Source organism: Melozone crissalis, unplaced genomic scaffold, assembly GCF_028551555.1.
Source record: "Melozone crissalis strain CALT ecotype California unplaced genomic scaffold, PUWL_Pcris_2 ptg000027l_1, whole genome shotgun sequence".
Classification (NCBI taxonomy): Eukaryota; Metazoa; Chordata; class Aves; order Passeriformes; family Passerellidae; genus Melozone; species Melozone crissalis.
The window spans coordinates 75339176-75365429 of NW_026535805.1; the positions used below are offsets into that span (position 1 = coordinate 75339176).

The 26254-nt window shown below is 35.9% G+C and overlaps 1 protein-coding gene across 1 annotated transcript in view; it reads left to right on the forward strand.

Moving 5' to 3' along the window:
- Window positions 1-26254, forward strand: part of PHIP (pleckstrin homology domain interacting protein) — a 109008-nt gene that overhangs the window by 48362 nt on the left and 34392 nt on the right. Inside the window, exons 16-21 of the mRNA XM_054279370.1 lie at window positions 7483-7611; window positions 12669-12894; window positions 15784-15921; window positions 16955-17138; window positions 17702-17825; window positions 25537-25677. Coding sequence (XP_054135345.1) covers window positions 7483-7611; window positions 12669-12894; window positions 15784-15921; window positions 16955-17138; window positions 17702-17825; window positions 25537-25677 — 942 coding nt within the window. The remainder of the gene's footprint in view (window positions 1-7482; window positions 7612-12668; window positions 12895-15783; window positions 15922-16954; window positions 17139-17701; window positions 17826-25536; window positions 25678-26254) is intronic.

The following is a 26254-nucleotide window of genomic DNA, read 5'->3' on the forward strand; positions in this document are numbered from 1 at the left end:
ATTTACTAGGCTGGGAGACCTCTGTGTGTTACTTGAAGATAAGACTCCAGGATCTGCTTTTTCACTTTGAGGGTTACAACATGGCTATATTTCTAAAAGTTACCACTGCACAAGTTAGGTAGAAGAAAAGGTGTGTTGGAAGGATCTTGGAATGGTGCAGGACCACTCATTAAAACCTTATTTACTTTTAGCTCTGCTGTAGTAGCTTTCATTTCACTGCATTCAAACTTCTTATACAGTGAAGAGTGCTTTCCTATGATTGAGAGAATATACTCACAAACTTATTTTTAAATCTCTTGATTTTCTGGCCAATCTTGAAGTTAAGACCCAAGCTCTTACGACTTTGCTATAGTCAAGAAAAAACCCTGACTTGTATTGGTCCTTAGTTTTCTTTTTCAGGTTGCTTCTTTATTGAGAAGCCTTGGGCTGAAGAAACAAAAAGTGGATATGATAAGGTTGTTTGGAAGTTGATCTCTGAAATTCCTTTATTTCATTTGATTGCCTTTGAAAACAATTGGAGCAGTAGAATCAGCAAGTAGATACTAACCTACCTTGTGAGGTTATGCTTATCTGGTTATGTGAAGATTATGGTTGTATCTTTCTAAATGCTGCTTTTATTTAAAATGATGTAGTAGTGAAACAGATTATACTTAGATATGCTGGCATATAATCAGGAAATGGGGTGATACATAATTTAAAAAGCAATAATTGTATTTAAAACATTAAATTTGTTTTTGAAACTGAAAATGCGTATTGCCATGCATCCAGTGAGAAAACTTTGAAGCAAGTGAGTACATTCATGCTAATTTTGTTTCACATTCACTATGTGAAGTTATCATGGTGAATATATGCCTTTTCATAGACAGATACAAGTAAATGTGTGTAAATGGAGATAAATTTTTAATATTATTTATATATTATGTATTAAAAAAAACCCAACCAAAACACACAAACTCAAAAAACCCTCAACCCTAAAATCATCTCACACAATGATGTTAAGGTTGAAAGTTATGGCTACACAGAAATTAAGGAATAAGATGGCTGAAGATCATGTCCAAGTGTTTTGTCCCCAAGTCTGTAGCAAACTGATTGTCTAATGTAAAGTTGTCTGGTGCTATTCCTGGTTCCATGCGTTTCTTTCCAAATCCTTAATTACTTTTCTAGGATGTATGGTAGTTGCATTGCATGATTCTTTTTTAAGCTTATACATTTTCTCCAACTTTTAAACAATGTATCTTCTAAAAAATTTTAATGGAAAAACTTTATTAGCTTTTGAGAGCTTTGGATATGTTTTATATTTATTTGGGGTTATTAGCAGAAGCAGTGACAGAAGTCATCATGTACAGAATTTGGCCATAAAAAGGTCAAGTTGAAGCAGCTGCAAGAATTTTCCTGATTTCTACAATGGAAATTGTGGAGGGTGTAATTTTGATCCTATTAATGGATGGTCTGCAGTACAGTTGAAGAATCAGACTGTCTGGATGCAGTAATGTGTTGGTTGTCTACTTGCTCAGTCTCTCTGCCCTCTTTACAGATTTTGTTTTTTATATAAATCAGTCAAAAATATTAGAAAACCCATGGAGGTTGTAGTAGGAATGTATTTCTAGTTTTTGTGAATTTGGGCACACACATTTCCTGTTAATGACTGTTTTAATGTTTTAGTGCAGTTTAATCCTTGTTTTGTTTAGAATTTACTGTCAGTGTTATGGTATTAACTGATTCAGGTTAAAATGGTTTCTTCCTGCAAGTTGTCAATCAAGCAGAGACCACTGAGTTGCAATTGGATTTTTCTGTGTGCTCTTGCTCCTTCAGAGAGCTGGTTGTTAACTGTCCTTTATTTTTAGCTTTAAGTGGACACTTCATTGCAGGCAGTTCCTATGCTATGGCTACTTATGTCTGTGTACCTTAATGTTTTTCCTGCCCCATCTTCTGAAGTCTGATCTTCCACTGATCTGTGTGATGTGGTTTCTTATTTTCTAATTCTACTTCTACTTTCAATGCCAACTGGCAAACTCTAAAGCCATGATAGCATTATCATATCACTTACAATATTGTTTTCTTTCCTTTAAACCTGTCAGGCCTATGTAGGTCTTTGTTAGCAGCTACTTGATTAGTTTTAGGCTGAATGATCTACCAAAAGATTGGAAGTCCTTGTCTAAAGAACAGTGTGAGAGATCAGGTTCCATTTAGAACACCTCAGCAGAATGCTCTGTGTGTGGATTTTCTGTCACACAAGGTGATTTTTTTTGACTAATGTCTGAAAGACATGACTTTTGCTTATATGAACAATGTAACTTCCAGTGGGAACTAGAGATGTGAAAACAATATTTCTTATGTTATGGCTTTCATGAAGGCTTTCACTTTCAGTGGAATTATGTAGCATTGTATTTTTAGATCAGGTTTTGTAGTTATGTGAAATACAGAATGACCTAAGTAAGGTTATGGATGCATTATTTTGAATCAGTTTGTCTATAGTCCTTCTGTAATGGTTTGAAATTTTTGAGAGGTTCCACCTTTGAATAGCACATAAGAACACATCCTGAGAAACCAACTCTGGAAAACAAAACCAGCATAATGCTCTAGCAGTTCAAATAGAAGAAGCCAGTACTGTTTGCAGGGTGCATAGTAAGAAAAATATTTCACAATAACAAAAAAAGCTGTAAATAATTTAAATACATACATATATATATATAGCCTTTATATAACTTCAGGCATCCACAGGGTGGGTGACCTATCAGACCTTTTAACTGATAGATTTATTTTTCAGGACACATACAGCATTCCTGAATAAATAACTGATGGCTAGTAGGAGGATAGAAACATTTTTAGTAAATCTGTTACTCTGAATTTAATTATTCCTTGTCTTCTTCCTACCATTTTATCTCTTGTAACTGCTCTGGGAGCAGTGTAGAAGATCTGCTGTTTTGGTTTTTTTTAAAATTTTTCTAAACTGGCTTAAAAAGTCAGTCTGTTTTCCACTCCTCCAAATGAGTAGCAACCTCCTTTAACTTTGCAGAAAGTCTGTAGATAATTTTTGGCTTATGGAAGCATGTTGTGACTGAAGATTTTTCTTTAAAGCAAAGGAGAGCACAAACCTACAAAGGAACTTCCAGATACTTGGAAGCTGGTTTGACTTGAGCAGTTATGATGTGGCTTCATCACTTATAAAAGAGATTTTACTAATAATTAGTGCTGCTTTCTTTGCTAGTTTCAGAAATTTGTTCTAGCATACCATTGTTTTTGTTAGAATCTGGATTTCAATTTTCAAGTTTGGATGTTGCTTGTAACTTATATTCATCTGTTCCTATGCATATAAGTAGAGAAGTTCTCATCCTCTTTAAGGTCTTAGTATTGTAGTTCTCTTCCTGCTGAAAGTCTTTTAGTACAGTTATACAAAATAGTCCTCTCTCCTTAGTGCTCTTATAAAGAATCTGAGCTCTTAGATTTTGTGTTATCATGATGGGTGACTCTGCAGCTGTTCCTCTTAGAATTTATTCATCTTGAACATGGGAAGGAAAAAATGTCTACTGCTTTGGAAGATTTTGTTCTTAGCATTGTCTATTTGTCTAGCACATATGCACTTTCTTTTCTGGATGCACTTCTGGTCTAGTTTAGAATTGCAGTTTTCATTTTGTTGCTGCGTCATATGTAATGTATTGCAAAGAATACACAGTGATCTTTTTCCCTGTATTTCCAACTAATTGCCTCAGTTCCTTAACGTGAAGGATGGATTCTACCTCAGGCTAGTAGAGATTTTAGTTCACTGATTTTTATTTGTTTTTTTAAACTGTGCTGGTGACTAGTAGTGGAAGATTTTATAGAAATGTGTAATGTTATTTTATGTAGACTGAGTTTCATTATTTTTTTCTGGCAGTAAATGTGCTTGTAAGTTATTTCTTATAATCTTATTAGGTTCATGCTCTTTAGCATTTTGTCCTGTTGGCTTTTCATTGCTTCAATTGATATCATTTATGCTGTCCCAAATTTGTTCTCACTGGATGATTCACTAATGTTCATTTCATCAAAGGGCTCTTATTTTTTATTTAGTCAATAACAGAAAGGCTTGACTTGAGAAACTTTAGTAATAACATCCTTTTAGCTCTGCATGTCTTTCTGGAATCAGTAACTGTTATCCTTTCTTTATAAAGTTTGCCTACTCTGCATTTCTCCTACTAATCACAATCATTTGAATCAAGTTTAAGTATCATGCCTTTGAAATCTAGCTAGGTTGAATGAGTTATATTTTCTTGGCATTAAAAAATTAGTTATTTTTCTGAAGAAAGTCTCCTAAATTTCTCTGGTACTCTCTATTAATTTTTCTTCTTATTTGAATTTTTAACTTTTCCTTCCATGTCTTATACTCTTCTTGAAAAGTAGGGTTTAGCTATCTCATACTATCTATTGATAACAGGTCAAAAAGGCTTATTACTGAGCTTGCTATGTAAGTGTTATTATTCTGTTTTCATACAACAAATAATTTTTAGGCATTTAAGACATTACTTTGTGTACAATATTGATAGCTCTATTCTCCCTGGTTTGGGGCAAACAATAAGCTTTCCTCAAAACTGAGAGGAAAAGTAGTCCCTTTTTCATTCTCTTATTTCATTATCTTTCCTCCCTTCTGGATATACCAATGTCCACATGTTTTCTTGCTAGTGAAAATATGGGCAAACAGGACTCTTCATTCTTGGAACTAAAACTAAAAATAATCTTTACTTAATCCTCATTGTATAGCATCACTGGTTCTTTCTTGTTTAGCTGAAAAATCCTTGCTACCTGCTTTGCTACCAGGAGTGTCTTGTTCACTTTTCACGGCCTTTTGTTGTGACACAGCCTTTGTTGAAGCACTGGAACACGATGTAAGTGAAACTGGGGGCTCCCCATCCCTGGCAGTGTTCAAGACCAGGTTGGATGGAACTCTGAGCAACCTGGGCTAGAAGCTATCCTTGCCCATGGCAGGGGTTGGAACTATGTGATCTTAAGGGTCTTTTCCAACTCACATAATTCTGTGATTCTATGACAGCTCTTAATTAACCAGTGCTTTTTCTGCACTCCTGAGCAGTCTCTTCCCTTCACAATTGATATCCTTTTATGTAGCATGGGAAGATTCAAGACACAATAAGCACTCTGAATCTTCTTGGGATACAGTCTTTACATAGTTCTTGCATCTTTGATTTAAAAGGGATGGACAGGGGAAGGCAACTTCCTTCTTGCTGAAATTCTTTATCTAGCCTGCTGAAGTAACAGCTTCACTGATTTACTACAGCTTCCCTTTTTGTAACTTAATGTTTAGTTTCCATTTCAAATGACTATGTTAGCTTTATTATGGAAAAAAAATTATTGTAAGTTGCCACTTATTAATCCTGAAATAGTTTTATTGAAAAGAAAATTCTACTTGGTAGAATTTGGTTCCCTGGTCACTCTGGTTGACTTTGTTCTTTAATTTAGAATAGTAATTATATCTTGGAAGGTTATCTTCAATGATAGTTTTTGTTCCTGTAAGAATCTTTATTTCCAAGTATTTGTACTTCAGACTTGAAGGTTTGTGCTGAAAGGTCTTAGAGTTGCCCTTTCTGGAAGCACTTTTTAAAACCAAATTCTAGGCACGTTTAGATTAAAACTATTTGCACTGCATTTGTCCCCAAATAGTGGAACATTATTCTTTACATAGGAAGGGAATGTTTTCTGATTAACACTCTAATTTCCAGAGGTTTCTTGATAATGGTCTATCCAAACCATTTCTTGATGGAAAGGATTAAAAAACCCATCATCTTATTAGTTGGATTTTTTTTTTCCTTCTGTTTATAATTTTTCCCCTCACCATGGTTAACAAATAGTTCTTCTCACAACATGTATTATTTTCCTTGCAAAACAAAAGGTAGTAAAAACTTAGGCTGAACCATGAAATTGTATTTATGAAGGACTTCAACATTAGGAAGCTTGATACTGATGTTTCCTTTGTTGGAGGAAGGGTAAGGGAACAGAAATCTCTACATATAAAATTTCTTTTCCAATTTTGAACTGTGTTTCTACAAAGCTTATTATTGTGGTGAAATTCTGTCTGCTTTCCACCTGCTTTCCCAGACTGTCTCCCTTTAATACAGTGAGCTTTCTATATGCAAAAAACAACACAAAGTTGTAACTTTGCTGTGGTAGTTGGATCTTGCTTAGACTAAATTAATTCTGCATTCCTGACTGCTGTGATGTTAGTGTCACTTGCTTGAAGTTCTGTTTTTATTTTCCATCCCTTTCTGTGAGATACTTCTGTTCATTTCTTCTGGAATAATGGGCAAAATAGAACGTAAGACTTGCACTGGTTTATGTTCCTCTTTCGCTGGTCCAGAAACTCATTTGACTTTTAGGGAAATTGCCTGTAGTGAGAAAGACCTGAAAGCAATAGATGTAGCAGCCTCTCTCACTGGGGGGACGTGCAGGGGCGTGGATGTGTTGTAAGACTGTGGGGAAAAGATTTAGAATTCTTGCCTTTGTCTCAGCCTGCAAGAGAGTGAAAACAGTACGTATCTCCCAGGATTTTTGAGGCTTTGTTAACTTTTTAAAATAATGCTGATGGCCTCTGGAAGGTGCTGCAGAAGTGCACAGAGTTACTGTCTGAAGGCTGAATATCATTGTTTTTTGTTTTGTTTTGTTTTTTCCCCCCTTTCCTGGCAATATATAGGCGTGCCACAGTTAGGGAAAGAATTTTGTTTGGTGTCTCTTTAAAGAAAATGCAAAAGTGCTTTGCTGGGGAGAATAGAAAGGGGCTTTCTGAAGAGGTGCTGAAGACATGAAAATTCAGAGTGGTGATTGGTCACCTCTGCTTGATTGACAGGTTGCAGGGAAAAACAAAAACCCATTTGTTCTGGCTTAATGGAACTGGAAAACAGAAAATGAGTATCAGGTAAAAATTCCTTTTTTAAAATCTTTGCAGTTCTCCTATAAAAGGTGGAGTTTTTACGCAAATTTGCTCTTCCCCACTCCAATAAATTAGGAGTAGGAATTCCAGAAGCAGGTAGTTGCTAAGCTGTGTAATGTGGGTTGTCTATGTCAGTGCGTTTGCTAGGGGGCAGGTGTTGTGGAACACCCTGCAGCAGCCACTGCTACTGGGGTAGCTTAGCAAGAAGGCAGAGGATGGAAAGGGTGTAGTGACTAAGCCCTGAACTGGGCCCAGCTCTCTGGGTAGGCTCATTAGCAGGACGTTCAAGGGGAAGCTTTTATTTTCACTTCCTATACTGTGCCTGCTTTGTGGATAAAGTCTGTCAGTTTCTACTGCTATCAATTTGGAATCTTTCATGAGCATTATTACAAAATTCACTGAAAAGTGAATAGCTAAAAAAGTAAGCTTTGTTTTAAAGAAACTTCCATCTAGCAGTATACTGTCATACAGATTTTATAATAAATTTTAATATCAGCACCACAGTTTTGAGAATCATAATTGAAAATGATTAATTTCTGTTAATTATTTTGTATGTTGATGTATTTCAGATTGAAGGACAAGGACATGGTGCAGTTTTCGACTGCAAGTGCTCTCCTGATGGACAGCATTTTGCATGTACTGATTCTCACGGTCACCTTCTGATTTTTGGCTTTGGTTCCAGTAGCAAATATGACAAGGTACAGTGCAAAATGTAAACCAAAATGTTTGTCTGTGTTGAATGCATTTGTGCAAACTTCTTTAGAGCTTCATTTCAAGAGGGCATGTCTTGACACAATTTTGAGCTATTAATATGGGATGTTTTGGATGCCTATTGTTGACAATGAGATTTCTTTCACTGTCTTTTTTTTTAATTATAGAAACATTTTGTTAAGCTACTGTTTACATGAAAAGTTCAAAATAATAGCAATAATAATAATAATAATAATAATAATAATAATTTAAAACCAGAATTCAGAATTAACCAGTCACTGTCTACTCTCTTTAGTGACAAAGTTACAAATGTCTACTAATGGATCAACATGGATAATGGGAATAAGCTGTAGTGGAACTGATAATAGTTACACATTCTACTTGAATTTCTTTTTTTAACTTCCTAACTGAGCCCAAAAAATGGATGTGTAATAGAACTAGTTCCTACTATCTGTATTTAAATATTGCATAACTTATGAGAGAATTATTTACAAAAAACGTGCTATGTTTTAGTGATGCAATTTTATGTCTGCTAATGAAATACCGTCATGGATACCTTTGTGCTTGCACAGCAGTATTCCACCATTAGTGTGATTTAAATATTATATATTTATTCTAATGTCTATTATCTAATGTCTATTCTAATAGTCTACATTGTGTATTCTGAGTGTGGGTGTCTTGCCACAGACCCTCATGACTGTAAAGATATGTGGTGTTGTTTATTTTCCTTTGTGGAGGAACGTGCTCTGGGAACCATACAGGTTTGGAGTGTCCACAGGTTCTTGGTCCTTCATTTACCACCCAGGAAAGAAATGAGGTGTGTCTCTTCTCCCTTTTCCTAGGACTTAAGTAGACCTATCTGCTCCATTTTCATCTCTGCTTCTGGTAGCTGACACTTGAATGCTGTTGGTGAGGTGCTGTTTTTTGGATCTTGCCTCCTGCTTTGGATCTTTGGGCTCAGGCAGGTTTTGAAAGCATTTTGGTGAACAGCAGTACAGAAGGACCTGAGGAGGGAGTGCAAAAGGAATTTAAATCTTTATCTTGTAAGCTACTGGATTTCTTTCTGTAGACTTGCAGGAGGATTTGCATTTGGAGATTTATTTTTTCTCCTTGTTTCTCAACTATCATTTGAATTCCTCACTACTAAGCTGCTGTTGCTATCCCTCAGTTATTACTATCTGTGCACTTCCCTTTCCATTTCAAATAAAACAAATAAGTAGAGACATCACAAGCAAGGAAAATCAGGATGATCAGATAGTTTTCTTTGTGTTTCAGGATTCTTACTGTTCTAGACTTTAAAGCCTGTTGTAATAGGAACATTTTTCTTACCATATCTGTGGATTGTTTCAGGTTTCTTTTTCTCTCCAACTGTTTTGGAAGAATTTAGATCTCTGCTACTTTGAAATGCTGGAAATTAAATTGAAACTGTGAGTCTTTTGGTCTTTGCTAGGATAGACCAAAATTTTCCATTATGCTGCTATTTGAGAATTTACCTGTGAAAGATTAAATGTGTTAGTAGAATGAATGCAGTTGCTTTTCCTTGCTTGAATTCTAAAGACCCTTGGCTCTCTTGGGGTTTTTGCTGCAGCCCCTGAGAAAAGATTGTTTTAAACTTTTCACTTATTGAATGATTTAAAATAATCCTCTACCTGGTTGCTGTGCCAATGTTACCCTTGGCATGCTTCATCATAGCAGAAACGGGACCAAATAGGACTTATTTGTTACCACTTTAATCTCAGTCTTCCACTCACAGAAAACTCAGCTTGGAAGTGTCTGGTGTCTTCCATGTGTGGTTTCATCACCTCTGTTTTTGTCTGACCTGATTTATGGGAAAATGTTACTACAGGTAGGTAGCTGCTGGAGATGGTGAGGTTTTTTGTCTTTCTCCCCTCAGATGCTGGGGAGGGTTTCAGACATTTTGTGAGACTATGATCTGGTAGGATATGCTTTTTTTTGTCTTTAAAGTGTTTCCCATCTCTCTGGGGAAATTAATTTTATGGAAGAAAGAAGCATAGCAACCTGTCCTGTATTCCTGCATTTTGGAATTGACAGTGATTATAGCTGAGATGGTGCTAATTCTACTGAGAGAACAAGCTCTTATTTTTCTACATCTTTGTTTTTTCATGTTATGTTCAGATAGTATCTACATTTCCTAGTTGACTGGAACCAATGCCTAGGCTTTCCTTCTCCTGTGGTGTGATCTTGGCCTCTATGAAGGGGAATGGGATGGGGTGTTGGTTTTTGTTTGGGGTTTATGGGGTTTTTTGGGGTTTTTTTGGATGATATATACTTTTGTGAAGTAATTCTTTTGTGGGGGAAAATAAAAAGAATACATGTGCTGCTTGCCTTGGGTTGCTTGAGCCAATCTCAGCTGAAATCTGAGTGTGTCATCACCAGAGTTGAGCCAAGTTCACTGTCAGCAGGGCATGTGCACTTCAGAAGTTCTTGATTAGGTGGAAACTTGTCCAGGAGTGACACTAGGAGTTCTAGAGTGTAAGATACTATTCTGTTGATTTTAAATCATAGAATATTCTGAATTGGAAGGGACCCACTAGGATCAAGACCAACTCCTAGCTCTGCACAAAGCACATCACGTGCCTGAGTGCATTGTCCAAATGCTTTTTGAACTCTGGCAGGCTTGGTGCCATGGCCACTTTCCTGGGGAACCTGATCTCTGAGCTTTCTAAGGCATTTGTTCCTGCAGACTGCCCAAACCACAGTATTTAGCTGCAAGTTGACAGTTCCTGTACAGTGGATTGGTGCAGTACTGGGGAAAACCTCTTTGTATAACTGTGCCCATTTTTAGAAGCTGAGCATTCTGAATGTGTGATTGGAGGAGACTCTATCTATAGAGCTCAGAGCTTGTGGAAAGCTTTTGTGCTCGTTCCCAAGCTGGGTTTGTGAAGTCATATGAAAAGAAGACTCTCATGCAAATGGTGATGTGATATCATCTTATTGTCATAAATTTGATCTCTGAGAGTATATAAGCAAATAAGTCTCATTGTTAATACTTCTGGCTGGTTTTCTAATGGAATGTCTAATTCTTCCTATTTTTCTCAGGATAAGACATTTTCCTGGATTCTAGTAGGGATATTCTACCTGAGAGTTGTTCTGAGCCCGTGTTCAGCAAGAAATGCCACATTATCTTATGGAGTAGAAAATGGTTCTTTAGTCTCCCTATTATACTTGATTGCACTATAGTGTGCACAGAAGTGTAATTGCAATAAAGTCCCTTGTGATCTTGTACCAGGTCTTCCCTTTGCTCACAAAACTTGGGATGCAGACTACACTGTACAGCCAAGACACAACATAATAAAACCCACAGGTTGTATGACCTTGCCATTTAAAACTCTTTTTTTCTCAGTGTGGGAAGTACTTAGTAGGAAGACTTATACTAGGTGTACGTAATGCATATTCTATTATGATCTTCACAGGCATTGTGAATGCTCCTAGGGGACCTCTGTCTCTATCATATTGAGCTATTGTGAGATGAAGAAACAAAGGTGTTCATCAGGCCTTGATTCTGTCAGTCAGACACATGAAAGCACTTTTATCTTTCTCATTCAGCCTCTGTTAACAAAGAATCTGGCAGCAAGATTTCATCCAGTCAACTTTTTTACTGTAGTGGGATATCACCTTGTCCACATGTATTTTGTAAGAGTAGTCTTTTAAATCTCTGAAATGAATTATTTTCCATTGATCTTTCTTTGTATCTTTCAAATTTCTTCTTGTTGTTATTTTTCTGAGATTTTGTGAGGTCTAGAGCCCATGATATCTCTGATTTGTTCCAGTTCTTTTTTTAAAATCCATATCATATGGATGCACTTTCTGATGTTGTAATTGACAAATGTTTGTTGCCATCTTTGTTCCTGGTCTTCTTGCTTCCAGAGTGGGAGACATTTATCATTGAGAGACCAGACCTCTGAGTAGCTGCTATGATCTCTGCCTTACTGATTTCTACTTAACAAATTACTGGAAACCATGTTATGAATTGGTCATGATAGAGCATACTCTCCAGAAATTAGAGGATGTTCTATGATGACTTGGGCATTCCTCTCTCCATGCTCCAAAGACAAGATTTTTTTGAGATCTCTATGCATTGAGGCAATCATTTAATTGTTTTCATACTGCACTGGAAATCTTAATTTGTGTGAATGATGATTGTATGATTTGATTTTCACTTGTTCATTTAGTTCAACTGAATACATGAGCCGCCACAAATTTTGCTTGCCAGTAGGTGGTCCTGGGATGTGTAATATATGCATCAACTTCTCTCCTCTTCACTTTTTCTTTTGTCCTTTTACTTCAATATCTTTCTTATTGCTCAATACTGAGATACCTGTGCCAGTGAGGCCATCTTTTTATATTTAATTGGACAAAAATAGTCTTCAGTCTTGAGGGTCTGTGGAAAGTCGTCTATAATAAATTAGGAGCAGGTGGACAGAAATAAAAAAGAAAACTTCCGTTTTTATTTTGAAGAAATAAAGTGAGAAATTCAATTTTTAGTTTGGCTTTATTTTATCAACTGAAACTTTTTCTGATATCTAGCATTATAGTAAGGATATATATATTTTGTTGATGTTAAAATATTTGGCAATGCCCTCATGCAATAAATATTTTTCCTAGTCTTCTGCCTGCACCATATCTCATAAGTCTGTGACACAATTTTTTATTATCAGAAAATTTATTCATATATTCAGACTGTAGAAGAAAATTTATGAACTAATACATTAATGCTGTATTTGCTCAGATGTCTTCTAGTAGTTAAATATTACCCCATTCCCCTATTATTTAAATGCTTCCCACCCTCAAACATGTGGATTATTCCCTTTACAATGTTATATAGAAAAGAGTACTTTGAAACAAAATAATAATGGAGTCATTAAATTTTCCCCTTTAAACTGAAATAAACACATCAGCTTATAGCCCTGTTTTTTGCAAAACTGACCATGAGTACCAATGTTAAAAATACTTTTGGCAGTTCTCTTCTGTATGCTTTTGTAATAGGTTCTTTAAAAAAATTACAAAATGACTTTGTTTACAGATAGCAGATCAGATGTTCTTTCATAGTGATTATCGGCCCCTTATCCGTGATGCCAACAACTTTGTCCTGGATGAACAGACACAGCAGGCTCCACACCTTATGCCTCCCCCATTTTTGGTTGATGTGGATGGCAACCCTCATCCTGCAAGGTATCAAAGACTAGTTCCTGGTCGTGAGAACTGCAGGGAGGAACAGCTTATTCCTCAGATGGGAGTGACATCTTCAGGTATGGAAAATTTGACTTCACTGACCAGTAGTCCATCTAGTTACCTTCAGTTGTTCTACACTTTCACTTTGTCCTTTTTCTTCATTTATGGGCATAGTAGTTCATGCAGTGTGGAAGAATTGCAATGCCTTTGGCACTGGTTGCTTGTGACAATTTCATTTACAGCATTGTCAGCAACCAAGTTGGCACTTGTTGGTGCTACAACACCAGTTAGCTTGGAGTTTGTTTCGTTACTGGAGCAATGTATAATGTTGTGTGAGCTCTCAGTTATCTCTTTGGGATAAGATTTCCTTTAGAAAACCTAGGAAACAGACTGATCTTCCACAGATCAGTTAGAAAAGGTAACACTTACAAGAACATCTCTTAAGCTTCAGTGATATGGTTAAAGAACTGAAGACTTGAAAAAGATACAAAATGTAGGAAGTTCCTTGTAAGTTTTATTCTCATGCACATGACGTGAGAAGAACATGCCTATGTTGGGCCAGTGGCTGGCTGTTGGAAACTGCCTAAAGGTGTTTCATGTGGGTAGGGATAGAAAAATAATGCCTACTTATATGTTACAAATTTGATATTAGTATGAATAAGCAAACTGGTGACTGGTGAAAGTAGCTTTAAATGTTTTCAAAATAAGCATTGTTAACTATTCGGATATTCTTGAAAATATATGAAAACTGACTGTTCCTATAAATTTTTATAGTTTATATGTTCACGATGCTTAAACCCGTGGTGTGTCAGACATTCCAGGAAGGGTAACTGAGAGTGTTTTTACCAAAAAATCTCTTTATCCTTATTTGTAGTTCTCAAGATTACAGGGCAGTGAATATTTAAGCATTTTTAGGGGAGGATTTCCATATTTCCTCCAAAATTACAAGAAGAAATGTAACTTGAGAAGCAACTGTAAGAAGAAAAATATGCTTCCTAGTGGATGTAAATTTCTTAGTTAGTGACTTATGAAACAAAATTTGATTTTTAGGGAAGGATCTGACTTTATTTCATTGTTACAGCTAAAGTGTGAATCCATTGCATTGTGAAATTCTCCAAATTTCAAAATGTGCTGGGCACATTCTTCAATGTATCTTGAAACAAGTTAGACTCTACACACAGACCCAACAAAACTAAATTTAGTGGTCTGTCTGCAGGACACATGAATGCCTATAGGAAGATGATGTCCATAGCATTTTGTTTAGTATCAGAGAGCCATCCATCAGCTTGACAGGTGATGGACAGACACAAGACATTTTTCTACCTTTTTACAATATAGCAACAATGCAGTTGTATGCAGACCTAAACAACATTTATATAGTTTATATGTTCCCTTCCACTAAGAAAGTTCCTTTTCTTTCTGAAGCTTTGTTGTGGGGTTTGATGCATCTCACTCAGAGCACTGACCATTTATTTCTTGTTAAGTTTTCTGTAAGAATTTCTAAGAGTAGGGGGAATTCAGATAGTCATACTTGATTTACTGCCTTGATGAACATGAAGCTCCTTTAAATCAGATGTTTTGAAAAAATCAAGTATACACCAGTGTCTTCATTATTTCATTTAAAAAGAAACCACTTGCTGTTTCTTGCTAAGGCATTGTCTCACAGGCTAGATACATAGAGACATTCATTTTGTTTAGATAGCAGTTTCCTTATTTAAGATCATTCTTGGGTTATTAGTATTATTTCCCATTGTTCTCAGTAGACAGTATGTCTGCTAATGAGATTGGCAAATTAATGTCTCACTTACCTGACTCAGAAAACATCCAACTGTAGTTATACCAGAGCTTTTTCTATTATTCCAAGGTTCTGCTGCTTTAGGGAAGTTGACTTCAATAACCTGTAAAGCCTGAGAGCACTACCTTAAATATTTATGGTTTTTTCTGCATACTGTTAAGAGATAGCAGCTTCTGTTCAGCCACATAATCAAAGCTCTTCATTTCATAGCACAATTACTGTAATATCTAGCCTTTGATCTTGCAAAGTGCAGTTTGTACTGTGATATTTCTTTGGAATCATACTGGAAAAATAATTTCTATATCTTGTTTCTTTGAACACTGTTATTCCTCATTACAAAGTTTTGCAAGTTCTGCCTCTCTTGACTAGAGCTTCCCACCATTCCACTCCACTCTCTCACTATTGTGTGGAGATGTCTGACTTCTTTTTGAATCAGTACTGTAACCCTTGTCTTTTTCTCTATACCTCTCTAACTTTTTTGTGATCATTGTAAGTATGAAAACAGGTTTTGTGTTGTTCATGCTTATGTGCTGTGTATTTTGCTTGCTGCTCAGAAACAGTATTATCACCTTGTAATCACTTCTTTAGAACTGTTTCCCATCCTCCAGTCACAAGACCTATCCCAAAGGAGGTTTCTTGACTGTTTTACATACCAAAGAAAATTACCATTACTTGATCTGTGCAGTCATTGTGTCCATGTGGAGCTCAATTAAACATTTTTACTGCTTCATTTTCTACAGTATAGATAATTATTTTCTAATTCAGTTAGACCTTCTTGATGTGGTTCTTTCATTGAAGCTTATAAAGTGTTTTTTAATGCATTTGAGGCAGGCTAATCTTGCATTTGGACAATTTGCATTGACTGAGCTGACAAACAACAGTTGTATTAAGCTTCTGTGGCTTGCTGGCGCTTGATCAAATTTAACGTTTTATTAGAAGTGAAGTGTGGTCATCTTGACCCTGCTCCAGAAAATATAATGCTCTCAAATATATTAAGAAAATAAGTTGTCCTGTTTTAAGAAATGGTTGTTAGAAAAATAAGCATTAGCTTGTAGCTACATGTGATAATTTTCTGACCTTGTTTCAAAGCTAAAACTTAGATGAGCTGTCTGTAACATTAATTTCCTAGAAATTTACATTTGTGTGTTGTTCTGTACATTTTACTTCACAGGATTGAATCAAGTTCTTAGTCAGCAAGCAAATCAAGAAATTAGTCCGTTGGACAGCATGATTCAAAGACTTCAGCAGGAGCAGGACCAGAGACGTTCTGGGGAGGCAGGAACCAGTAGTACCAGCCGGATAAGCAGAGGTAGATCACTGGGGGATGGCTGTTGAGGCTGGGAGCTGGAAAACATAAATCCCTTTATATTGGTCGTGATCTGTGCATTTTGTTGAACTGGTAGAAAGGAGGTATGCAGCTGTAGAAAACAGGACAGCTTTCCTATCTTTTTTTTTTTGCCTTTTGCAAAATATTTGGCTTCTTAACATTACAGATTTATCTTTGTTATTGTCTCCTCACTCAGGGAAGTGCAGCAGCTGTGTTCCCTTAGGAGTAACTACCCTACTGTTTAATCTGGAACTGGCCACCTAGTTGTTTGAAATCTGACTTCTTTCAAAATAGGATACAGGAGGAAGAAAAGTGGAAGGAAATACTTATTTCTCTGCAGAGTTGTTCCGTGTTTCAGTGTCTTGCACTAGAGTACACAGTAGTTTTCAGCACTTTAAAAATTACTGTTAGCAATCCACTAGAGTAACCAGGATTAGCTTGTGAGTGTAAGGATATGGAAAAATGTTGATATTTTGCTACTGCGTAGGTGTTTGAAGGCTCTTGCATGTGTGTGTGGTTTTGTTTTGGATTGGTTTAGTTATTTTTAACCTCTTGACCATTTCAGTTTTTTGTCTGTAAATTTTACAGCTTGATTCCTAATTTCCAGGGTTGAGGCTTCCTTTTTTTTGAAGGTAGAAGACTGTTTAGGAACACACTGATTCAGTGAGATAGCTCACTGTTTTATAATACAGCTCTAGAGTGCAGTAGCAATAGTCAGCTTTGCATAAATGTTTTCAAAGGTATTTTTAAAGAAGCAAACATTTGCTTCACTTCAGATTGTTGGTACTGCTTCTTTTCAATGTGAATTTTTAAACAGGGTGCTGCAGCCCAGTAGCTGTTTGTGCTGTGTTGTGATGACTGTAGAAACTGCTGAAATACTTATATTCAGTTTGTATGATTTCTTTTGAAGTAATAGATCAACTAAAGTAATTTTTTCCATTTCTTTCCAAGTCTTTCTTTTCTAATGCTTCCCTAAGAATTTCAGATCAAGAACTATTGCTTTTTGACTTTTTAGGATCTGTAAGCTCTACCTCAGAAGTACACTCCCCACCAAATATAGGGTTAAGGCGCAGTGGGCAAATTGAAGGTGTGCGTCAGATGCACAGCAATGCACCCAGAAGTGAAATCGCCACTGAGCGGGACCTGGTGGCTTGGAGCCGCAGGGTGGTAGTGCCTGAACTGTCTTCTGGTGTGGCCAGGTAAACACAGATGGAGAGTTTTACTGTGGTGAACTTCATTAAATGGAACGGTTTTGGAATTCTTATCGCCATTCACATTGTCATTTGTTTTCTATTTTGTCATCTCAAATTTCTTATAAAGTCAGTTTCAGTTTGAAATCACTTGTTGGTATATCGCTTGAAAAATCTTGTAATTCCAGAAGGATTAGGAATAAAAATTGTCCTTTTAATGAATGACACAGAATGAAACAACTAGATTCCATTGCCTATACAACACAGAAGTTGATTTTGATTTCTGAACTGGATCTTTAATTTTTATCAGTAAATGATGAATACTTAAATCAGTAAATCAAAAAACCTACTTTCCATAGTCAAGCATAAGCTGTTCTAGTTTAATAAAATAAGATGAAAATCTTACTTTGTTTGAAAAAAGCTAATTTTAAAACCATATGTTAACTGTAAACAGAAGAACTGCTGCTCAAAGAATGGTGTAGATGTTGAATGTCTATTCCTTGGTTTGGAATAGATCCTTCTTAGTTTTAGTAATGTCCTTTGAAGTTAACATCTCCATTTTCTTTTTTCAGTAGGCAAGAAGAATGGAGGACAGCAAAGGGAGAAGAAGAAATAAGGGTGTATCGATCAGAAGAGAAAAGAAAGCATGTAATGAGTCACATTCCAAGAGAAAACAAAATACCTACTTTCTCTAAGGTAAGTGGTCCACATGTACCTTATCACAGAATGAAGCATAAAATGTTCAGTAAGTTGGGTCACATAAATTTATATTCCTCTTCTCAGTTTTAAATTTACACACCAGGGTATGGGAGTTTGTTCGCCTCCCCAGAATGAGGAAGCCTGTCTGTACTGATGTTTCAATATGTTCTTAATAATAAACAACATGGATTGCTTTCAGAAGTGGGGAGAAATCCCTCCAAATCTGGCATTAGGGACGTGATTTGCTGTAGGGAGTCTGTCACTATTCATCAATACACCCCGCTGCTGTTGTCTACTGTTTGACATACTGTTCTGTGGAATGGTTATATTAAAACTCAAGTCACAGTTCTTAAATTTAACAGATTAAATACATCTCCAAATAGATAATGGGGTATTTTTTCTCATAGTACCCTAAAAATCATATTTTGGGCTATTATGGGCTATATCTAAGGCATGCTTTTTGCTAGAGCTGGGAGTACATTTTCAGAAAAGATGAAAGCAGGATAGGTTAAGTAGAAGGAAATAAGTTGTATTAAGAATTAGATTGTCATAAGCCACATGCTTTTTAAAAAATATGACTTGCAGAAAATTTCAATCTTGCATATTCTTGCTGGTTACAAAAATGGAAAGATATATATTTTATGTTTACAGAAAGAATTTTAAGTCTTCTTTGTTTAAAATTAGTTTTATCTATTAATTGCACATGCTTATCTATGCTTTTCAGCTAAATAGCCAACTATGTTTTTGTAATAAAGGAAGTAAATTTTAGCAATGGTAAAAGGAGAACTCATGCTTTGAGTTTCATAGTATGCTTAATATGGAGGAGACTCTTTTCATCCTCAAACCGAAGCTTGTAAAAACAGCTTTCAGGAACACCTGCAAATTGTGGCAATTGTGAATGAAAACTAAAAATCATGAGATATAAGGTGGAAAAATAAATAAATGAAATTAAAATAACAAGTATGCAAAAGACTACAGCTCTTAATTCATTAGAGTACCATACTTTATGCCTGTGAAGGAAGGAACTGAGATTGAAAACAATCTGAAAATAAATAAATTTCAGATGCTTTGTAGTGATTCTGTAATTTTTAATAATAATGAATTAATTCCATATGTAATAGTGTAAATTTGAAATGAGCAAGTTTATATTTGATATTAAATTTGAGTATTGTTTTGCTACATTTTTCATACCCAACCAAAGTAAACATTTCAAAAAAAGTGATGTGAACAGTCCTCTGCCCACAGTTCCCTAATAAGTTTAAATTTCTTTATTTAATTTATTTCTTACTTTTTCCTTCAATTTCTTTCTTGTATTAAAGTCTCAATGCATTACTATCTTAAAAAATGATCCTGATGCACTCTTTTCAGTTCTGCAGGCACCAACATTTTGTATTTTCCCAAGATACACTGAAAGAAATTTGTTCACTTTTGTCTCCAAACTTTATGCCACGTGACAGGACTCATTAGTGAAATACTAGGACATCAGAAGTCTTTAACTCTTATTTTTCTTTTGGGAATAATAGCAAATGGGCCTGACAAATTCACATTTAACAAAATATTTTCCTGTCTTGAGGGAATGTATTTTGGTGCTGAATTATACAGTTTCTTTTAGTTTAGTTTAACAGTTGCACTGCTTAAGGGTTTCTATTTTTTTCCTTGTCTTTTGCTGCAGCCTAGTCAAAAGATCCTTCCTGATAATGTGAATTCATACCAAATTACCATTAAATTTCTAATTGGGTTAGTTTTCTTCTAAAATATCACTAGGACATAAAAGTTTAATAGAATTGGCTAGCTGGTCCAGCACTGTGGTTTTAGCAATTATTTTTATGATATATTTGCAATAAAAAAACTTAAAGCAATTTTTTTTTAAATCCTGTTTAAACATTTTTTTTATGGTAAAAAATTTTTATAATGGTAGCACTGGATCTTTTTGGGCCCCATATTTTTATTCCAGATATTTATGTCCTTGAAATCCTTCAGAGCAACTGCTACTTAGGAATAACTTTCTTCAGTTTCATATATTTACACATGGGGGGTTCTGTGACTGGATTCTCAGAATGTGAGGGAGATAACTTGGTAAATCCTTTAGTCACTTTCTACTTTTGTTCTGAGAAAATAATGAAAAACCCCAGGCAATTGTGGTCTTTTCATATGAGTATGTCAGTAAATTTTCTACATAAACATTACTGATATACTTAGTAATACTTACAGAACACTTAAAGCCTTCATAAACCTTACTGAATACTTTTTTGTAACATCTTGGAATAAAAAAGTGGTATTCTTCCATAGCTGATTCTTCATTAAATACATATCTTTTTGGAGGACTTAGACTGCTGAGACGTTCACTAATTCAGATCTCTTGAGTAAAATCTCAGAGGGATTCAGAAATAAGTAGATATCCCATGGGCTTTAAATAAGCACGTTTCAAGAAGGAAAAGGTGTTTGATCTTGAGTGATTGAGTCTCACAATTCAACTAACTGCTTTTTATGATTTTTATGATTTTTGTTGTTGCTTATAGTGAAAAAGAGCAATACTTCTGCTCAGGAGTGTCTAAGCAACAGGAATAGTGAATTGGAATTGTCATCTTCTGTAGTGTTCACAATAAATTCAAATAAATACCTGGGAAGAGAAACAAGATTGACTGCAATCCAAAAACTGTTGTGCAATATTTTTAGGGTTTTTTTATAACTCTAAATTATAGTAGAAATTATAACTTCATTATGGTTGTTCTTCTGTTGCTGTTCTTATGCAGTGGCAGTGTGACTTGAAATAGAAACTGTGTTAGGTTGAAGATTGAACTGGAAAGCACAGTGCAAATCTTTCTTTTCCTTGAGAATATCCAGTAAGTTTTGATACTGATTCCTTGTAAGTTATACTACAGTATTGTTGCAAGACTATTCCCTATTGCATAGGGAATTCTAATGGGTTTTATGAGAGAATTTATGAGCTAAAGGAGATGGGGAACACGTCCAGTAAAATACAGAGCATGACATTTTCTTCCAGTAATCTCTAGACCTAAGAACTACAGCATCAAGAATTCTAGAAAATGTCTCACCCTATAGAACTCTCAGCTTCTCTGGGAGCAGAGTAAAACAAGGCTTGTATTTAAAACATTGTCTTCATAGGAAAATTCAGTTGTAATTCATACCAGTAGGAAATACTGTTTTTTATATCAACTTCCAAAATTTATCAGGTGTATTCAGATGATAATGATAATGGTGAAATAATATTTTCTTCTGTTCCCTTCTAACTGAAAAAAAGTTGAAAATACCGAAGTAAAATGAAAAGATGGGCAGGAATGAATGTTATTAGCATTTTGGATTGCAAGCTGAAGTGTAGGTCAATAAGGAAGAACACAGAGCAGCTGTACTTACATTTTGAGGAGATTGCTAATTTTTAATTCAGGGTCATTGTAGGGTGTGTTAAAAGTAGTACAAAATTATTGCTCAGTCCTTCTTCTTTAACAATATCTGCAATTTAAATAGAAGTCACAGAAGTGTTCTGCCATTGAAAGCTCACATTTTTTTGACACAGGTCATACAGAAAAGTGTTTGTATGTGACTGCTTAAGGGACTAATGGAGTTGTGGGGGAGAAACTAAAAACTTGGGGTATTTTGACCTGAATAGTTTTTAGTAAATAGTATTTAGTATAACTGACCTGCAGGCTGAATGACAAGCTTGGTTTGACTTTCAAAGTCATTGGTGAGGATTAGAGTTTTTTCTATTATTAAACAAAAACATGTAAAAAAAGCAAACAGCACAAACTTGAACCCTCAATACATTAATGAAAGAGGATAGAATGGATTTTTTACATCTTCAAAATGGAGCTGTATTCCAAATTACTTGTTTTCAGGAGCAGATGAAAGCTGAGATAAATAACATGCTTAGGTAAATATTCCCAGTCCAAGTACTTAAGAGGATTAGTCTATTAAACTACTGGGATTAGAGCATTTTAATAAATGTTTAAGAGTGTGAAATTTCTGTACACTAGAGGGTTGATATGATGTGTACCCTAGTAAAATGTGACAAAAATGGAAATATTCCTCATTATCATTAAGTGGAAATGTGATGCCAATTAACATGGGAAATTGTTATGGATGGACAAAAGTAGGTATAAGCCTCTGTTGTGATGGGTGCAAATGACTGTATTGTAAACTAACAGAACCCAGGGAGGAGCAACATGTACTTTGTTCTGCTGAAAGTGGCTTATTTTTGTTCCACAGAAATAAGTTTTTCTACTTACATGTTATTTAAACAATACTTCCAATTAAATCAGCAAGATGTTAAGAGGAAAATAATCTTAAACTCCAGAACATAGGTCTTAGTGCTTAGTGTCTGTTATCTCACTGCTTTTGGAACTGTTCTTATTATTTTTTTACATACATGTGATGTGGTAAGAGTAAATACTAAGTAATTACCGACACTGAATCAGACTTGAGGAGAGTGTGGAAGGGTGCTTTTTAGCCAAAGAGAAAATGCCAGGGCAAGAGATCTATTTAATGTTGGGGTTCTGATACTGGGCATATGCTTGTGCCTTGCCCCTGTTAAACTTCCTAGTAGAAGTTAATTCCTGTGGGCTTAAGGAAGGAAGGATCATTTTCACATAAAAAATAGATTCTGCTGGTTAAGAAATACCATGAAATTGCTACAGACAAAGCTTTCCAAAATTACTTCAGCCCTGTATGAGACTGCAGCAAAGCTGTGCTTCCCAGTGCTGTCAGAGTCATAAGGACCCTAGCATGCAGTGTGGTCTCAGTTGTCAGGACATCACTGGGTTTCCACTGTATCTCTCACAAATGATGTTACCAAGACCCCCAGCAGTGTCCAGCATCCCTCTCAAGTACAGGAAATGCCATAATCTTTATTTCACAGAAAAACTTCTGTCAGGAGCTGTAATTTCTGTTGTATCAATAGATATGCTCTGATACTGACTGGAAGCCTTGGACAAGGTACAAGGTACTTGTCGGCATATATTACTGCTCATCAAAGTGTTTAGAGAGAAAGTGATGATTGAACTTCAAATCATAGGTTATCTTGCCTTTATTTCCCAGCCTACTGTTAGAGTTGAGAGTACAATTTCAAGCCCTTTAGGTTCTATATTGAGGGAGAGGAGGCATCAGCTGCTGTGTTTCCTCAGTTTTACTTGAACATGCTGGTGATAATTACATTTTGTTGGAAAAAAACCTGTTGTACTTTATAGTCAAACTTCTGCATTCAACTCCACCCCTCCCCAAATAAATAAAGTTCTGCCTTTACAGCTTCTCTTCAGATTTTGAAAAGTAAAGATGAATAGGAATGAAGTTAAAATGTATTTTTTTGGCAAGATGAGACAATTGTATACGTTATGACCACTTTCCTAATCCCTGCTTGAGCAGTGGGTTTAGACAAGGTGACATCTAGAGGTCCTTTCCAACTTCATTCTATCATTCTGTTACTCATGGATAAGTACTTGTGGTTTTGTTTTCCTTTTTTTTTTTCTGTTCTTGTTTTGACATTGTATCTTTCCGTACAGCATCACTATGACCCAGTACTTACACAGTGGTATTGCTTTTTTCCGTGTGCGAATGATTGGGTGGAGGGGCTGGGGAGTTGTTTTTTTCCCTCAAGCTTTGAACTGCCAAAAGAAAAGAACTCTTTTCAAAACCAAAGAGTAATGCAAAGTGCTTCAGTTTTCCAAGCATCTGTAGTTCTATTTCAGTAGGGAAAAGCTGTTTGAGGTTTGAGAAACCTCACCTCTGAAGAAAAACAGGGAGGCAAGGATTTTAGGACTTTTGTTTCTAGAGAGAAGACATGAACATCACAGTCAAGCTGTAACGTAGCTTCTGCAAAATATGTCCCCCTTATCGTGATAGATACTTGACTAATTTCTTTCACTGGGGTTATGGGATTCCATTCTGCTGTCCCTGCTATGTCCCTACTATGTTTTATGGTGAAAAAGGCACAGTGCAGTAGCAGGAACAAGTTACTATAGCACTGGCTTTTGTGACCTCTTTGCTTTGGTAATGCATTTTGAGAGCTTGATGAGAAGTGAGCAGCCCCAGAAGGCTGAAGGACAGAAGGCTGTGGGATAGGCTCAGCCACTGGGCTCAGGGCTGCCTTGGAGCTGTTCTGGGTCAGGTCAGAGCAGCTTGAGGAGATCCCTTGTGCACTGCCAGTTTGAATCCAGAAGGAGGAATGAGTGCCCCAGGTCTCAAAATCTTAGGCAATGATAAAATGCTGATAGCTGAGCAGTCCCTTTAGAAGTGTCTCTGGTAACTGTGCTGTCAGTGATAACTTCCCCAACTAGACAGGACAGAACAACAGAAACACAGTAAAGAAGCTCACTGAAAAGACCATAGAGCAGTTTGTGTTGGTCCTCTGTGCTTTGATGAAAACTGGAACACAACTTTACAGAGTGGTGTGCTGGCTTGCTTTACTGAACTGTTGCCGTCATGCCTGCAAAAGGTGTGTATCTTCTGGCAGGGAGCATGGGAGAAAAGCTAGTTACTGGACTTCTGCGCTTTAATGATGATTGTTGTGGCTAAGGAAAACTAAATCTTATAGCCAAGTTTTAGTACAGCTTTTACTGTAAAAAGTGGGAGTTATTTTCCTCAAGAAGAAAATTTAACCTAATGAACCAGCTTATATCATACATGATAGAAAAGGTATTTTCTTTCGTACAAAAGAAAAAAAAATCAAGAGGAATAGGTACAAGCAGTCTGCTCTACTAGAAGGCTGTCAAAATATTAGTGCCTTTCTTTGTTTTGTTCCAGTTCTGCTTTCTTCATCTCTGGGACTGTTTTTTTTTTAAACTATTGTCAGCACCTAATAGATACTCGAGGTTTTCTTTTGTGGCAGGAGGATAATACTGGAACAGAAGGAAGTGTGCCTCTTTTTGTGGCACTTAGTAATGAGCCCAGAAATTATTTTCTTGGATCTGAAGTAGGATGAAGTTTGACTATACATGCCAAAAAAAAAAAAAATAGCACAAAACTCTTGAAATTGTGATCATGACTCTTGGGGTTTTTTCCCAGTGACTGGGGACTACGACAAGATTGTAGACTTGATGTAGAGAGCGTTTGCATTATATATATTCTACAGGAGGAACAAAATCTCTTAATGCTGGAGCATGAAGTGTTTCTAAATTACAGCTTTATTTCATTCTTTTAAGCTTCATATTCTTTCAAACTGACTCATTCATTTGAATTCTTCAATGCATCATCATTCTATTTAAAGGTCTGTATTTTCTAACAGTCATCTCTATCCTAAGGATGTATTACTGTACGGGTTTCTTTTCTAACACATCTGACCCCTTGGCTGCAAAATAACACTTTGGACTTATGCTTAAGAGTCTTCTTTCCTTAGCCATTTTTAGTGTAATTCTAAGCTTTTACAAACCCTTAGCAGCCTATCAGTAGTTATGTTTTAGTCCTTATTAACTGACATGTTCTTTTCAGAGAATGAATATTTTTAATAATTGCAGATTTAAAAATTGTGTTTGTGTCTGGGAAGAAATTTAATTATTTCCAGAATACACAGAACTGTTTGGTGCTTACATTCATTCAACTATGCATGTGGAGTGTTTTCTTCAGCAGCTCTTTGTTTTGGACTTGTAACTTTTTGCCAATCCAAAAATTGCTTCCTGGAATAGTATTATTAAAGAAAATGCTATGTATTAATAAAATGTATACTCAAATATTAGGTATTTTGACTTTTATATCTTCACAGAACCATTCTCATGATAATTTACTAGATGCTAGTGACTCAAAGAAACAAGCAGCCAATCAGCACAACTACCGTACGAGATATGCAGCAGAAGAAACTGCAAGGCCTGCTGAAGAGCTGGAAAATGGACACAGTTCTTCAGATGTAAGAGCCTTATTCTTGAGGCAGTCTTACATATTCCATTTCTATGCATAAAGCTCCTGTTTCAGCGAATGAAACCTTGTTTTTAGTGGAAAGTCAAGTTACATTTTTCATTGGGTGTTTCCTTTCACCTCTTTAAAAAATTATGCTGTATTAGGTTTTCACATGCCGTTGTATATGTTTAGCTTTGACTTAAAAAGTAATCAACAAAGGAGAAAAATGCTCATTTGTAAGGGTATTTTCTAAAGTATGTGTGCAATTTGTAAGCCCAATCAGTACTGCCCACGTGGCCTAGCAATATGGTCACCAACTGTAGGTGACCCTGTTTGAACAGGGAGGTTGGATAATATGACTTCCAGAAGTCCCTTCCAGCCTCAATTATTCTGTGCTTCTGTAGCTATGGCAGAGAATGAGTGAGGAGTACATAATGTTCATATTGGGTTTTTGTTCAGTATTAAAAAGATGTGGAAATACGATGTTAAAAATAATTTTTGAGAAGGTAAACTAATTTTTCAAATGGTGATGAAAAATGTTGCTCTACACTGCATCTGGCCAGGCACAGATATCTTCATGCTTCTTT